This window comes from Bombina bombina, chromosome 4 (assembly GCF_027579735.1).
Source record: "Bombina bombina isolate aBomBom1 chromosome 4, aBomBom1.pri, whole genome shotgun sequence".
Classification (NCBI taxonomy): Eukaryota; Metazoa; Chordata; class Amphibia; order Anura; family Bombinatoridae; genus Bombina; species Bombina bombina.
In genome coordinates, this window is record NC_069502.1 from 845,234,910 (window position 1) to 845,252,822 (window position 17,913).

Here is a 17,913-nt window from a genome sequence, read left to right on the forward strand (position 1 = left end):
CTCCTTTTCAATTGCACTTATTTTGACCAATCTTTTTTTAAAGTTATTAACTTTTCAGCCTCCATGGTTTATAGCACACTGACACCTCTATTAGAACCACCTGCTTAGTTCTGTATTGTAGATATTTGAAACCACAACACTTATGTCTGTACAAAGATACAAAAGGGAAACAGGCAGCAAGCTTTTCCTTTTTGCTTTTAAACCTTCATTTTATCACTCATGTAAAACCATACAGCAAACTGCCATAGGGTTCGAATTATCAAGCTCCGCCGGAGACAGAAGTTATGAAGCAGCGGTCTAAAGACCACTGCTCCATAACTTGTCCGCCTGCTCTGAGGCAGCGGACAGAAATCAACCCGATCGGGTTGATTGACACTCCTGCTAGCGGCTGCGAATCTGCAGGGAGCGGCATTGCACAAGCAGTTCACAAGAACTACTTGTGCAATGATAAATGCAGACAGCGTATGCTGTCATCATTTTGATGTGCGGCAGACATGATACGCTACATTGTATCATGTCCGCTTGCACTATGATAAATTGGCCCCATAAACTGTTACACGCAGGGTCCTTCATCAAAGAGTGCTATTTACATGATACACACTGTATAATTACACACATTTACCTATTAGGAGGATTTCTCATGAGGAATCAATAAAATAGCTGAATACAAAATTACTACAATATTCAAAGCTGCTGGTTTATTTGGACCCATAGCTGGTCCCTATTAACCCTTAAGGTGGAGACATTAAAGGGGCAGGAAGCCCCCACATTTTATTTCATGATTTGGATAGAACATACAATTTTAAACAACTTTCCAATACAGGCAGTCCTCGGGTTACAGACATCCGACTTAAGTACAACTCGTACTTACATACAGAGAAAATAGAGCTTTATCGACAATCCTTCTTTCCAGGATAATCCAAAATACTGAAAATCCAATTGTCACAAGGACAGAAAGTGATGTGAAATTTTCTGAACAGGGGCACAGATAGCAAAACAAACTTTATCCTATGCTATCCAAAACAAAAAAAAAATTTTTGGCTAGAGTTTCACCTAAAAAAAGTGCCTGTTCCAACTTACATACAAATTCAACTTAAGAACAAACCTAAAGTCCCTATCTTGTACGTAACCCGGGGACTGCCTGTATACAATTTTAAACAACTTTCCAATTTACTTCCATTATCAAATGAATTTGCTTTGTTCTCTTGTTATCCTTTGCTGAAGGAAAAGGGTTGTAGTATTAGCAGCAAGAGGAACACATCTAGTCAGCCAATCACAAAAGACAAATTAGTGCAGACACCAATTAACAGCAGCTCCCACTCATGTAGGATATGTGCATATTCTTTTTCAACAAGGGATACCTAGAGAACAAAGCACATTTAAAAAAAGAAGTGAATTTAAAACTGCCTTAAAATGACATGCTCTATTGGAATCATGCAAGTTTAATTTTGACTTTCCTATCCCTTTAAAAAATTTTTTTTTTTTTTTTTTTTTTTTTCATTTTCAAAGAAACTTTATTGAAAGTAAACATGATACATTGCATAAGCACGAAGGTCAGCAAGGATACAACAAACAATATACAAAAATGAAATCTTACAGTAAGTTGTTTGTTACATTTCTGAAACTAATTGTTCATAAAATCTATATGCATCCAAGATTCTTTGGATGCAAAAAAATGAAGCCCGTCGTGAGAGGAAAAGAAGAAATAGTGTAAGAATAAAGAAATGAGAAAATGGAAGAGAGAAATGGGGTGTGAAGAGGAGAGAGGGGGGAGGAAGGGATTCTCATCGTTGGGATAGGGGGGATTGGGGAAGAGAAGGAGAAAAAAAAAAAAATCCCTTTAATTTTTTTATATAAGTTTATGCTATACTCTGTACCGTGTATTATCAGGTGAATTCCTGCTGTAATTACAGGGCGTCTAGAGGAAAACCCGGGCACTGGGCTATTAAATGTGAAGGAAGAGGATGAGACAGATGACATGAATAGTCATCAGACTGAAATACATTGCTCCCTCCCTGCCGGTGAGTAGTAATACGTGAGAGTCTGCCGGGGCTGTGCACACAGTTACTTACTGCTCTCCCTCCCTGCCGGTGAGTAGTAATACGTGAGAGTCTGCCGGGGCTGTGCACACAGTTACTTACCGCTCTCCCTTGTAGTTTACTGTCTGGTTTATAAACAATAGGATTTTGACCCTTATTTAAGTCAGGTTTTAGTTTTATACTGCAATATAGCGGGTCACAGCCAAAAAATAGAAGCGAGGGAAAATGTGCAAAGCGTGTGTACTTGGTGATATTGTCTGTCTGGTAAATAAATAAGCTGTTTTATGGTAAAGCTATAAAAAGATCATGGAATATAAAAACTGAATCTGCTTTATTTGTACAGACGAAGACGACGCTGATGTATTGAAAGTTGAGATAACAGAAGATCTGTGTGTAACGCTGGGAACCCCATATGAGGAAACCAGTGACAGTATCAGCCCACGTGAGTGCACATGTATCTTGTGTCTGAGGTTCGCAGGTTATGGGTGAGTGTGCCCATGTCTTGTGTCTAAGAGATGTGGTTTACATGTAAGTAACAACTTACATAGTGTCTGGGGGACGTGGGATATAGGTAAGTATGCACATATATTGTGAGGTACGTTGGTTACAGATGAGCAACACAAAAATTAGCAACTTTTTGTGAACAACAAATCATGGCTGATTAAAAGCATTTGTTGAGACCAAAACATTGATACTTTTTTGGACCCAGGTGAGTGTGAACATGTGTTGTGACTGAGGAACGCAAGTTGCAGGTGAGTGTGCTTGTGTGTTATGTCTGAGGTATACAGGTTGCAGGTGAGTTTGAATATGTGTTGCGTCTGAGGAATGGAATTTACAGGTGAGTATGTATATAGGTTATGTCTGGGGTACATAGGTTATAGGTGAGTGTTCACGTGTGTTGTGTGACGGACACGGTTTATAGGTGAGTGTGCATGTATGTTCTGTCCGAGATTCTTGGGTCACAGATGAGTGTGATGAACTACTTAATAATTATATTTTGTTTATATACGCTTAGATTATGAGTTTTGTGCTATAGAGGGTGCGAAACGAACGCAACAAAAGTTGCACTATTTCACCCTTCATAGCACTGCCATTACAAGTTACTGAAAAGCCTCCTTGTGGGTGCGATATGGTTGCGATAAGCTCCATACCGCACAAAATCCAAGGGCTGCTTTGACGTGCTCTTGCACACTTTCCCCATAGACATCAATGGGGAGAGAATGTTAGAAAAAAACTAACACCTGCGATCGCGGAATAAAAAGCTCCGTAACGCAGCCCCATTCATGTCTATGGGGAAAAAAAAGTTACGTTTTAACACCTTAACATAAACCCCTAGTCTAAACACCCCTAATCTGCCGCCCAGAAATCGGCGACACCTAAATAAAGTTATTAACCCCTAATCTGCCGCTCCCAACATCGCCGCCACTAATAAAAGCTATTAACCCCTATTCCGCGGCTCCCCGACATTGCCGCCACTATAATAAAGTTATTAACCCCTATTCCCCGGCACCCCAACCTTGCTGAAACTATAATAAAGTTATAAACCCCTAAACCTCTGGCCTCCCACATCACCACCACTAAATAAACCTATTAACCCCTAAACCGCCAGCCTCCAAAATTCGCAAAAAACTCATTTAAACTATTAACCCCTAAACCTAACAACCCCCTAACTTTAAATTAAAATAACAATATCCCTATCTTTAAAATAAATAAAAACTTACCTGTGAAATTAAAAAAACCTAAGTTTAATTTAACAATTAACCTAACATAACTAGTATACTAAAATTAAAATAACTACCAATTAAAAAAAACTAAATTACACATTAAAAAAAAATAATAGTACTAAAACAATTTAAGTATAATATTACAAAAAATAACAAACACTAAATTACGAAAAATAATAAACGGAATTATCAAAAATAAAAACAATTACACCTAATCTAATAGCCCTATAAAAATAAAAAAGCCCTCCCAAAATAAAAGAAAAACCGTAGCCTACAATAAACTACCAATATCCTTTAAAAGGGCCTTTTCTTCTTAAATGGAAAGTGTCCACAGCTGCATTCATTACTTTTGGGAAATAAGAATCTGGCCACCAGGAGGAGGCAAAGACACCCCAGCCAAAGGCTTAAATACTCCTCCCACTCCCCTCATCCCCCAGTCATTCTTTGCCTTTCGTCCCAGGAGGTTGGCAGAGAAGTATCAGAATTTTAGTTTTTTGTCTCTTATGGAGGGTAGTACTCTTCGGGATGGGACAGGAGTTTTAAGTAGCCCTGTCAGTCTCTCAGTGAGGGCTTGGATGAAAGTTAGAGTCCGGAGATGCAGGGAGATTCTTTCTGCGAAACCATCCCGACTCATGTTAACAGTTCCTCAAGCAATCAGCGTTGTCGAACTTCGCTCTGCTGCTTGCTTTCTTCTCTCAAGTCCACGGCGGAGGCGATGCTACTATCCGTCACACTTGAAAGGCCGTGTTCCTGTTCCGAGGCGTAGATTCCGGTAAGATCGTTTCATTTTACTTTATTTCTCAATGTACTGTAATGTGAATGTTTTCCCGAGAGGCTACCACCTTGCGGGTCTATCTTATCACAAGGGTCTCAGTGAGTCTCTTTTAGTATCTTGGAATCGAGGGTTAATATCTCCTGAGGGGGGTTATTGAACAGGGGGGGTTTATAATCATGTTTATTATGTGATTCAACCTGCTTATGTGTGATGTTTATGGGCTTGTGGTTTGGAACATTAGAGGCCTTTGGAAGTGACGCAGCCTTTTTTGGACTTTACGGTTCTCCTTGTGTCGGGCGTGATTACGTTCCGTTTTCCATTTCCGCATTCCTGACCGCGTAGCAAAGGAAATATTCTAGTCCGCAGGGGTCTGGTCATAGGAGGTGGTGAGTGCCCCAGTCATTGTGGGTGTCAGGTGCCGTTTTTTGTTTTACTACTTTAGTCCATATTTATATATCCTCTACCAGTTATGGAGGATTCTGATGCTGAGACTGTGCTAATTTCAGATTCAGTTACGGAGGATTCTGATACTGAAACTATTTTGATTTCAGATTCTGTGTCCGGTGACGAATCTGGACTAGCCTCGTTGACACATGTCAACCAGTTTTGTTCCGTATGCCATTTTGGAGCGCCTGGTTCTTCGGGCTCAGGGAATCAAGGGACAGCTGAGCCATCCGCCTCTGGGTGTCCTGTCCTCCGAGAGGCGAGTTCCCTACTAATTCATACTTCTACACATGTGGGTTACCCAGTTTCTGATTCCTCTATGCAGGGTGGCGTATTCCCCCCGGAGGTTGCAGCACGTTTTCGCTTCCACATAATGTTGGCGATTGTTTGTCTGCAGAGTCCCAACGTTTATTTGAGAATGTGCTTGTGCCCTATTTTCCCGGGCCTTCTGCCTTGGGGAGGGCCTCTACAGTTCCCCGCGGCTGTAACTGTCCCTGAGTGTTGTGCCTTTCGTTACAGGATTGCGCGATTTCGCGTATTGCTCAGACATGTTTTTCAGTTATTGAATGACCCTATCGTTACCAGATACGGGTTTTTTCAGTCTGCTAATTCGAATGGTGCACCTCATTAGACATGTGGGGATGAGGTAATCTCCTGATTGTCATTTGATTGAGATCTTTCCTAGTCTTTTTTTGGAAGATAGGGCTCCGTTTGGCTGGTTCTTTGGGTAGGCCTGTGTCTTTTTGGGCGCTAACCAGGGTTGCCTTATATCTTATTTGTATACGATAGGATGTCTTTTATTTGGTTTTGTTTCCTTCGGGAACCTTCTGGAATCTTTACTCTTTGTTCTTCGGAAGTTGTTTTGGACACTTTAGTTCTATGTTAAAATGTCTGCTTTCTTTTTTTTCCCCTATGAGGGAGAATTTGGCAGCTTACCAGTTAGGACCCTAAGTGCAGGCTGGTCCTGTTGGGTTCGTTCGGTCTTGCGGCTGTTCAGACACATGGCGCTGTTCTGCTCGGCTGGTACGGTAGAAGCGCAGAGTGCTCAGGTTTTCATTGGTTTTCATGTTTAACTAAGCATTTGAGAAGACCTGAGGGTCCGTAAGGCGGGATGGATTCTTTCAGTTCTTATAGCCTTCAGTCATAGGTGACCGGGTCAGGGGAGTTTTTCCGCTGCGTCACTCTATCTGACATCTGATATCATCAGAACCTAGTGTTTTCCTCCCCTATGTGGGGGAGGGTTGGAGGGCTTAGTGCCCCGTTGTCGCAGTTTGAGCGGTTTGGCCTTCGGTTTCAGGGCTCTGGATCGCCTTGTGAGCCTAATCAACAGCTTGTATCAGATTAGGCTGTCTAGCACGTGGAGGGTTTTCAGTTTGAAACCAGTTGCAGCTCTTGGCACCTTGCAGGTGCGCGCATACGCTTTTTATAGTGTATCTAGATACTGCTCTTTCTCTTGACGTGTACTGTCTGTTTGAGTGATGCTCTTACTCTTGATGTGTACTGTCTGTTTGAGTGAAGACCTTTGGGTCTCCTTCCTTTGTCCCGGGCTTGTTGGATCTCCTTTTAGGGATCTGTATTCCAAGTGATGGTTGATCCCTGTGGGGACTTTGTTAGCTTGGGGTTTCCCGAAGCTGGGAAGGCTTAGCGCATTTTTTCTTCCCTGTGTCCTCTGCTGGTGTGGAAGTGATGGGGAGGCTAGCCCTGCTAGAGTTGACCTTGAGGTATCCTTTATGTTGTCCTTAGGCCTTAAGAACTCTCTTCATAAGACTTCTAGCCTTGCTCCTTGGAGCGTTGGACTATGGCTAGGGGTGGTTCCTTCCTTGGTCGGGGCTTTCGATTTCTTCTCGCTATCCGGTTTCTCTGGGTATGCATTAATATCCCTTGTGTCTGGCCTTTTTGGCCAGTTGAGGTTTTTAGTTCTAGGGTAAGGTTGCCTGAACTATTAGGTGCCTGGACCTGTTTTTCTCCAGAGACTTCCGGTTGATGAGGCTTCGCTTGGCCTTTTTCCTGACCCAGTCTTGGGTTGTTTTGGAATCTTCGATCTCAGGGCTGGTTGGGGTGTTCCACGGTAGTGGGAACTTGGGCTATGCCCTTGCTCCATCTACCTGGCCTGGTCATGGTTGGCCATGTTTTCGGAGTATTTATTACTCTTTGCAACAGAGTATCCCATGTCATCTAGTGGTTAGCTGTGTGGCTTGCACCTCAAGTGTTGTTGGTTCATACCCAGCTGCGGGCGCTGGATGTCCAATTTTTGGTGCGCCTTAGGGTTACATTCCCCTGGTCAGCTTGACAGTGTACCTGTGGATTCCCTGCTCCTCCGGACGAATTGGTTGGCTGTGCCTCTGCTTGGCAAGCTACTTGTAGGGGGTCCTTTTCTAGGACATTTGTGTTGGGGATTTATCTTCCCATTAGCCGGTGGTGTCAAGCCTTGAGGACAGTTGTTGCTCTTCCGGCCTCTTCCCTTTTCTTTTGGGGATATTCTCCTCCCTATAGAGATGGAGTCCTTTCTTGGGGCTTCTCCTGGATGGGTGGTAGAAAGGTGGGATTGGTTCCCCCTGGGGTCTTGCTGGCTCCAAGTCAGACTTGTTGGGCCTTTATTTTGATAGATCCTTAGGTCTATGGCCTTGTCGTCTGTTTTCAGAGTTGGGTTGTCTTGTACTCTGTGGAGATGGCTGTGCTATCCTTACGCTTGTTCCTGTACCAGTTTCGGGATGCTTCTGTTCCCCTATTTTGGAACCCTGGGGCTGGGTTGGTCCAGCTTGGTGTGGGTCTACAGGTCAAGATGGCCGAGCGGTCTAAGGCGCTGCGTTCAGGTCGCAGTCTCCTCTGGATGTGTGAGCTTTGTTGAGTCTATCCATTAGCTCAGTCTGCTAGGATATAGAATTTCCTTTCAACTTGCTGCGGACTGTTCCTTGCTTGACTGCTTTTTCTTTCCTCGTAGTGTCCTCTGTGTCATCCTGATATGGATGTGTTCTCAAACTTGGGGTTTTTCGCCTGGGTCTATTACATGTTTTTCGTGGTTGAATACTTTGGTATTCTATGTTCAGACACTGGGAGGACTTTGCCTCTTCATTTGCATTCAGTGCTTGCAGGATGTTGGAGAGAACTCTGTTCTGTCTCTGTGCCCGGTCTTATCCCGGGTTTCGCTTGGTATAGGCGTGGCCTCCTTTTCCTGTTTGGGGCCGTTGGGGTCTCTGTGAGCTGGACTCACTCTTGGAGGTGTTCTTTTTTTGTATTAGGGGACCTTTCGGTTTCCTTGGTTCTCCTTTGCCTTGTCCCCTTGGGGGTTTCGGCTGGTGTCCCCTTCATTAGTGGGGGGTGAGTGGTGGGGGACCATCTTTTTGGTGACGGTGTCTCCTGCAGGACTATTGGCTCAGTCGAGTCCATTTTGCGGTCTCTAGTTTGTCTTCTGGACTAGCTGCGTCAGTGTCCTTGGGGCTTTTTCTTTAAAAAAATTCTCGGCTTCCGATGAAGCGTGTTTTTTTTATTGGGTGAAGGTACAGGCCTGGTGTCCTCAGAATGGGCCGCCTATTGTACCCTCCCATCTTGGCATTCAGTGTCCTCTATAGCTTGGGTATTGTTTTCCCAAAAGTAATGAATGCAGCTGTGGACTCTTTCCATTTAAGAAGAAAAACATAAATTATGCCTACCTGATTATTTCTTTTTCTTCTGATAGAAAGAGTCCACAGCTCCCCACTCGTAATTTTATGTGGGGCATCCTTATTATTCTTCTGGCACCTTTCAACCTGATATTTCTTCTACTGTTTCTTGTTCCTTGGCAGAATGACTGGGGGATGAGGGGAGTTGGAGGAGTATTTAAGCCTTTGGCTGGGGTGTCTTTGCCTCCTCCTGGTGGCCAGGTTCTTAATTGCCAAAAGTAATGAATGCAGCTGTGGACTCTTTCCATCAGAAGAAAAGGAAATTATCAGGTAAGCATAATTTATGTTTTTGTAGGGCATTGCCCTAAATATATCAGCTCTTTTACCTGAAAAAAATACAAAGACCACCCAACATTAAAAACCACCACCCAACCAACCCCCCAAAATAAAAAAACCTAACTCTAACAAAAACCTAAGCTACCCATTGCCCTGAAAAGGGCATGTATATAGACATTGCCCTTAAAAGGGCATTCAGCTCTTTTACATTGCCATGAAAAGGGCATTCAGCTCTTTTACATAAAGCCCAAACCCTAATCTAAAAAAAAACACCCAAAAAGATTTAAAAAACACTAAAACTAACCCCCTCACAGTTTCTGAAGTCCGGACATCCGAGGGCAAGAAGTCTTCATCCAAGCAGCGAGGTCTTCATCCATCCAGGCAGCGTCTTCTATCTTCATCCCGGTGGTGCGGAGCGGGTCCATCCTTGAAGACATCCGGCGCAGAGCGTCCTCTTCATACGTTCACCGCTGTACACTGATTCTTCAATGCAAGGGAGCCTTTTCAAAATGGCGTCCCTTGCATTCCTATTGGATGATTTGATTTTTGAAATTCAAATCAGCCAATAGAATGAGAGCTACTGAAATCCTATTGGCTGTTCAAATCAGCCAATAGGATGAGAGCTAATGAAATTCATTTGGCTGATTTGAATAGCCAATAGAATTTTAGTAGCTCTCATCCTATTGGCTGATTTGAACAGCCAATAGGATTTCAGTAGCTCTCATCCTATTGGCTGATTTAAATTTCAAAAATCAAATCAGCCAATAGGAATGTAAGGGACACCATTTTGAAAAGGCTGCCTTGCATTGAAGATTCAGTGTACAGCGGTGACTGTATAAAGAGGACACTCCGCGCCGGATGTCTTCAAGGATGGACCCGCTACGCCCCAGGGATGACGATTGAAGATGCCACCGGGATGAAGATAGAAGACACCACCTGGATGAAGATAGAATACGCCGCCTGGATGGATGAAGACCTTGCCGCCTGGATGAAGACTTCTCCCCTTCTGGATGTCCGGACTTCAGAAACTGTGAGTGGATTTTCGGGGGTTAGTGTTAGGTTTTTTTTAAAAAAATCTTTTTTGGGTGGTTTTTTTTTTAGATCAGGGTTTGGGCTTTATGTAAAAGAGCTGAATGCCCTTTTCAGGGCAATGTAAAAGAGCCCTTTAAATGACTATTGGTAGTTTATTGCAGGCTAGGGTTTTTTTTATTTTGGGGGGCTTTTTTATTTTTATAGGGCTATTAGATTAGGTGTAATTGTTTTTATTTTTGATAATTTCGTTTATTATTTTTCATAATTTAGTGTTTGTTATTTTTTGTAATTTAGTATTTTTAATTTTTTGTAATTTTAGACTTAAATTGTTTTTGTAGTGTTAGTTTTTTTTCATGTGTAATTTAGTTTTTTTAATTGGTAGTTATTTAAATTTTAGTATGATAGTTATGTTAGGTTAATTGTTAGTTTAAACTTAGGTTTTTTTTAATTTCACAGGTAAGTTTTAATTTATTTTAAGATAGGGATATTGTAATTTTAATTTAAAGTTAGTTAGTGGTGGCGGCGGTGTCGGGGAGCAGCGGAATAGGGGTTAATAACTTTATTATAGTGGCGGGATGTGGGCGGGCAGAAGATTAGGGGTTAATAAGTTTTAAATAGTTTTTGCGATGCGGGAGGGCCTCGGTTTAGGAGTTAATAGGTAGTTTATGGGTGTTAGTGTACTTTGTAACTGTTTAGTTATGAGTTTTGTGTAACATTTTTGTGGTGCAAAACTCATAACTACTGCTTTCAGATAGCGGAATGGATTGTGTCGGTATAGGCTGTAATGCAAGCATTTTAGCCTCACCGCACAACTTGTAATACCGGCGCTATGAAAATCCAACGCAAAAACGTCATTTTTTTAAAGTGTGGGATTGAAGTTGCTTTACAGGCTAAAATACTTGCAGTATAGCTATATCGACAAGACTCGTAATGGCTGCATTACTGTTTTTACGCTGAAATGGCAATTTTTTTCAGCGTTAAAACCGTAACACAAAACTCGTAATCTAGGTGATAGTAATTTATAGCTTGCCACAGGATTTTATCTGTATATAAGGGGGAGAGATATTAATATATCCAATGGATACTACAAACTACTTACAAATACGTGTATTCTCACTGTACAGGCCGTATGGATGTGACGCCTTCTGATGGCTCAGCGGTTGAGCACGGAAGAGAACCGTATGTGTGTGATCAGGTGAAGACTGAGAAGGATGAAGTTCCTATAAATACGGCTACAGGTGATTAGCACATTTTAAGTAAAGGGAAGACTCTGTGATGGTGACATTTTGTCTCATGCAAATAGTTATATTTTATCAGATGGTTACACAGCAGACATGGGTTAGTGTGTAACACAAGTTTAAATGATTATTTATAATATTGTTATATTTATTTAGAATTTACCTTTCATGCATGCCCCATTTCTAAACATTTAGAGTAAAATTACAAGTGGCGCATCTGACAGTACAGGGTACATTTCCCTAATGCATATCTAGACTTTAGCAAAGCATTTTACACCGTCCCACACAACAAGCTTATTCACAAAATGTATTGCCTTGGAGTATATGGTAAGATTGTTAAGTGGGTAGAATGCTGGCTTAAAGATAAACAACAGAGAATTTTAATTAATGGAGTACATTCAAATGAGGCATCAGTTACTAGTGGTGTTCCTCAAGGGTCAGTTCTTGGGCCTGTTTTGTTTAACATGTTCATAAGGGATATTGGAAGTGGGCTTAAGGGGAAGGTTTGCTTGTTTGCTGATGATACGAAAATTTGTAACAGAGTTAATGTTCCAGGAGAGTTGATCAAATGAACAGGGATATTAAAAAAACTAGAGGACTGGTCATATAGGATCTAAAAACCCAAAGGCCAATCATACTCTCAATGGTTCATTACTGACTGTAACTAAAGAAGAAAGGGACTTGGGAATTATTATTTCAGATGATTTAAAATTTGGTCAACACTGCAGTAGTGCAGCCAGTAAGGCCAGTCGAATACTTGGTTGCATTGGGAGAGGTATTAGTATCAGAAATAGCAAGGTTTTTTATGCCACTTTACAGATCATTAGTTAAGCTAAATCTGGAATACTGTGTACAGTTCTGGAGACCATTTCTTCAGAAAGATATAATTAAACTAGAAGCTGTCCAAAAGAGGCCTACTAAAATGGTACATGCTTCAACCCACAAGAATGAACAGTGGCACTACTTTGGACTTTTCCTCTAATGGTAATTCCAATCAGGAGGTATGAGTTTAATCAAATCTACTATGTACTAGAGGAAATGGTGCTTGTGCACAAATATAAGTATAAACACCAAGGAAGAATGATATAAAGGATACCAGACTTCCCAAAGTATGCACTTGCAGCACTCTAGGCCTAAACTAAGGAATGGGATTCCCCAACAGGATATTAAAATATAACTTTTATTAATATTAAAATTAAAAAACCAAAATAGTTTGGTTGATACACACACAATTAAAATATTCACCAGTATCCAAATCAGTGTAATAAATTCCACGTTAGATCAAAAAATATAATAATTCGGCCTCAATAAATTCACCAATATTAGTGATCTAAATGATCAAATAAGTCAACTAGGTAGTGGTTACCACAATAGTTATAACCTTAATTATAGAGCTAGTGTAAGAGTTCCCATCCGGGTAATGTAATCTCAATGTAATTCAATTATCACTATTGAGTATATAGTGCAATAAATGATATCAAAGTTATGAGTACTTCACATCGATGATAATAATCAGAGAATAGGGGTGACAGTGAGTTAAGTATTCACAGAAAAAACTTAATCAGTTATAACCTGGGCTACAGATTTAGCCAGTGTACTTATATAAATAGCAATGTGTGCGTGATTGGTGCTACTTTTGTTTTCTGTATTGTATTAGGCGCCCATTCATGAAGGTTGGAATAAAGTCTGTATTTTATTAGGCGCACATTCATAAAGGTTGGAATAAAGTCTATGTTGAGATAAACATAGTCCTGTACCGCCCAGACCTCAGATATAGCCAATTCTATCTGTTAAATGATTTAGCCCTTGTTAGTAATATGTTTCTGTCTGGTACAGTCCAGATTCAGTAATCAAAGTTGCTGGGTTAGGCAAATACAGCAAATGCTGCAAAAATAATAATATGGCTCATATTTATCAGTCTTCCTCATTTTGGGCACACACTCCTTAGAAAACTTAGTTAGCAATTACTCAGGCACCACCCTGGTTGTATGAATAATAAGTGTCCTAAGGTTTATTCAATGTTCTTTAAGTTCTTTAGGTGCGCATTCATTCATAAACTGAGTATGTAATTAAGGTTAAGTCTGGCACAACCCAGATTTTATAAAGATTAAGTGTCATTCAGTTTGCAATTAGTTTCCACAACGTAACACACATTCATTCCAAGCACTGTATTTAACAGTTAAATAAATAAGGTCTGGCATAACCCAGACTTAGTAAATAATAATTGTCCTACGGCTTGTAGTTAATGCACAACAAAGTTGCAAGTGAATGTGGAAGTTCTAATTATGGTGCCTTGTGGCACAGCGGATGATATGATTGTAAAGTAATACAGCTCACATTCATTGGTATATAAGATCTTATGATACACGCTCTTTCATACACTGAGTTTATAATTTAAGTTAAGTCTGGCACAACCCAGTTTCTATAAATGCTTGCTATCCTTCAGTTGTATTAGGTATCAATGGCATAACATCTAATCATTCAGAAAACTCCATAAACTGAGTTTGTAATTAAGGCTAAGTCTGGCACAACCCAGATTATATGAAAAAACTAAGTTTCCTTCAGTTTGTAATTTGTATCAACAGCGTAACACACATTCATTCCAAACACTCGATTTGGCAGTTAGATAAATAAAGTCTGGCACAACCCAGGTTTATACATAATAATTATCATACGGTTTGTAGTTAATGCGCAACAAAGTTGCAAGTTAATATGCAAGTTCCAATTTGGCGCCGTATGGTACAGCGAATGCTGTAATTATAAAGTGGTACAACTCACACTCATTGGTCTATAAGGTCTTGTGATACACACTCATTCATACAATAGGTTTATAGTTCAAGTTAAAGCTGGCACAACCCTGTTTCTATAAATGCTCACTATTCTTCAGTTTACATTAGGTATCAACGGCGTAGCATATAATTATTCAGAAAACTCGGTTAGCAATTAATAAATAAAGTCTGGCACAACCCAGGCTGTTTAAGTATAAATTGTTATTCTGTTTATAGTTGGTACGCAATAACCTTGCAGATAAGTATGTAAACTCAAATTTAAGCGCCGTGTAAGAAGTCCCTATTCAGTACACAGCACCCAGATTGGACAAATGCCAATAATTAGCTCTGTAATTGCTGTAACCCTACACTCCACATGATTAGGCAATACTGGGCTTATTTAAAAAACATAAGAAAATAGAGCATGAACGAGTTCAACACTCTCCCCTGACGCGTTTCGCCCGATTGGGCTTTATCAAAGGCAGCAAGCCGCCGTGTTTGTGGGGATTTATACCCTGTGGGACCGGAAGTCCCGCCCCCGCTCCACTCTGATCCAACCTTCATGAATGTGCGCCTAATACAATACAGAAAACAAAAGTAGCACCAATCACGCACACATTGCTATTTATATAAGTACACTGGCTAAATCTGTAGCCCAGGTTATAACTGATTAAGTTTTTTCTGTGAATACTTAACTCACTGTCACCCCTATTCTCTGATTATTATCATCGATGTGAAGTACTCATAACTTTGATATCATTTATTGCACTATATACTCAATAGTGATAATTGAATTACATTACCCGGATGGGAACTCTTACACTAGCTCTATAATTAAGGTTATAACTATTGTGGTAACCACTACCTAGTTGACTTATTTGATCATTTAGATCACTAATATTGGTGAATTTATTGAGGCCGAATTATTATATTTTGTGATCTAACGTGGAATTTATTACACTGATTTGGATACTGGTGAATATTTTAATTGTGTGTGTATCAACCAAACTATTTTGGTTTTTTAATTTTAATATTAATAAAAGTTATATTTTAATATCCTGTTGGGGAATCCCATTCCTTAGTTTAGGCCTAGAGTGCTGCAAGTGCATACTTTGGGAAGTCTGGTATCCTTTATATCATTCTTCCTTGGTGTTTATAAAATGGTACATGGTCTAAAATAATACATACAAAGAAAGACTCTATGATCTAAATAGACTCTATGATCTAAATATGTATTGTTTAGAGGATAGAAGGGAAAGAGGTGAAATGATAGAAACCTTCAAATATATGAAGGGACTTAATAAAGTAGAAGCTGAAAGCATTTTCCACAAAAAATAAATGCCAAAACAAGGGGTCACAATCTAAAGTTAGAGGGTAGCAGATTCAGGAGAAATTTGAGGAAGCATTTCTTTACAGAAAGAGTGGTGGATTCATGGAATAAACTTCCATTTGAGGTGATAAACACAAAGACTGTAAAGGAATTTAAAAAATGCCTGTGACATGCAAAAGGCTATCCTAAGAAAAAAGTAACATGTAATGTGGGTAGACTTGTTGGGCCTTTTTGGTTCCTATCTACCGTCAAATTCTATTTTTCTATGTCAGAGGCATTTTAGAGTGCATGCGCCAAGAAAAGTTATGTCCACACACAGTGATTGACAAAAATGGGATGCCCTAGTGTCCAGTAAACTACCCTTAAGTTTTAGCATGGAGGCGTATTCAGAATAGTTAAAGTGTTTTCAAAATAAATAATAATTCCATTGTATTTCTGTTCAACAGATAGCTTCTTGAACTACAATAATCCTAGTCACGTTCAGAGTGCAGATGCTTCTTTCAATGTTCTTCAGTACCAAACAAGCTATGTAGGAAATGTATGTACTGAATGTGGGAAATGTTTTAACACGAAATCGCAACTTATTAACCATCTGAAAATTCATACAGCAAAGAAAGTGTTTTCATGTTTGGAATGTGGGAAATGTTTTAGTCGGAAATCAATTCTTATTAATCATCAGGCACTTCACATAGGAAAGAAAGCATTTTCATGTTTTGAATGTGGGAAATGTTTTATCTGGAAATCATCTCTTTGGAATCATCGGAAAACTCATTTAGAAGAGAAAGCATTTTTATGTTCTGAATGTGGGAAACGTTTTTCCAAGAAATCATATCTTATTGAACATCTAAAAATTCATACAGCAGAGAAAGCATTTTTATGTTTTACATGTGGGAAAAGTTTTACTCAGAGATCAAATCTCATAACTCATCAGAAAATTCATACAAAGGAGAAAGCATTTTCATGTTCTGAATGTGGGAAATGTTTTACTCTGAAATCAACTCTTATTTCTCATCAGCAAATTCATTCAGGAAAGAACACATTTTCATGTTCTGAATGTGGGAAATGTTTTACCTGGAAATCAAATCTTATTACACATCGGAAAAGTCATACAGGAGAGAAAGGGTTTTCATGTTTTGAGTGTGGTAAATGCTTTACTCGGAAAACAAATCTTATTAATCATCAGAAAGTTCATATGGGAGAGAAAGCATTTTCATGTTCTGAATGTGGGAAATGTTTTTCCAAGAAATCATATCTTATTGAGCATATGAAAATTCATACAGGAGAGAAAGCATTTTTATGTTTTGAATGTGGGAAACGTTTTACTCAGAGATCAAATCTCATAACTCATCAGAAAATTCATACAAAGGAGAAAGCATTTTCATGTTCTGAATGTGAGAAATGTTTTACTCTGAAATCAACTCTTATTTCTCATCAGCAAATTCATAAGGGAAAGAAAGCATTTCCATGTTCTGAATGTGGGAAATGTTTTACCTGGAAATCAAATCTTATTACACATCGGAAAAGTCATACAGGAGAGAAAGAATTTTCATGTTTTGAATGTGGTAAATGCTTTACTCGGAAAAAAAATCTTATTACTCATGAGAGAATTCATATTGAAGGAAATCAGGGAAATCATAGCTTAACCTTGTAAGTGCAGAGGGTGATACATAATCATCATTTGCACAATGCCTAGAGTGCTGATGATGATTACATATACTCTGGGGGCATTCCTTTGTAGCTGTTTGAGGCCCCTTTGCACCTAATCTGCCGTTATGAAATAGTGTAGAGTGTTAATTATCACAGTGGGGGGGGGACCCTGTATAGGCTTAAATAGACTAGTGATCACAAGGCATCAAAACAAACAAACATGTATTTATTTAAGTAAAGGTTTATAGAAGAGAGCCCTATGTGCAGTTCAGAGTTATATAAATATACCCAAAGGCCTTTATTTATATATTGGTAAACCCTTTTTGGTGAGGGCATTCTAGTCAGGTGATCAGTAGGTGACTACTTCCCTAGCCGGAATTTTAATTAACTAGGTGTATTGGTTTACAGAGTGAGCCCCTATGTTAACATCAAAAGTGCAAGAGGCTTCCAAAAATCTTTGGATAAGGATAGGCTGCATAAAATTAATTGTGCTGATTTTTTTCTTCTTTTGATTTTCAATTGCTAATTTCTATAGAAAAACACTATTCTCAATTAATTTATTTTACAAAAGTTACTTAATGCATTTATAAATCGACAAATGTTTTGACCATAGAGTTGAAAAAACTCAAACTGTATTGTTTACAACCTCATTTATTTAAATTGTAATAAAAATATGTGTTTTCCAACCTTTTGTTGTAGATTTCTCACATTTATATATTTATTGTTCTCACACGTATATATTTATTAATGACAAAAAAAACTTTTGAGAGTCTTTTCAGTATACACATTAATCAAGACAGTTCATACGGTGAAACCAACTCTGTTCAAGAGTCCCACTATTGCGGATGTCACCAGGTCAGCAGAGTTCATATTACAATCCAAGTATTATAATAGATATCCTAGGGGCTCACCACGGCATAGAAATCCCAGTCTAGAGGGGGTAATTCATCCACGAAGTGCAGTCTCAACAACTTGATACTC

The 17,913-nt window shown here is 39.5% G+C and overlaps 1 protein-coding gene across 1 annotated transcript in view; it reads left to right on the forward strand.

Annotated features, from left to right (window-relative positions):
* The window catches only part of LOC128657250 (gastrula zinc finger protein XlCGF26.1-like), a 44,454-nt gene extending 26,835 nt beyond the window's left edge, over window positions 1–17,619 (forward strand). Inside the window, exons 3-6 of the mRNA XM_053711521.1 lie at window positions 1,914–2,021; window positions 2,383–2,481; window positions 11,074–11,187; window positions 15,732–17,619. Of these exons, the coding sequence (XP_053567496.1) occupies window positions 1,914–2,021; window positions 2,383–2,481; window positions 11,074–11,187; window positions 15,732–16,936 (1,526 nt within the window). The 3' untranslated portion in view covers window positions 16,937–17,619. The remainder of the gene's footprint in view (window positions 1–1,913; window positions 2,022–2,382; window positions 2,482–11,073; window positions 11,188–15,731) is intronic.
* Window positions 17,620–17,913: the final 294 nt, after the last annotated feature.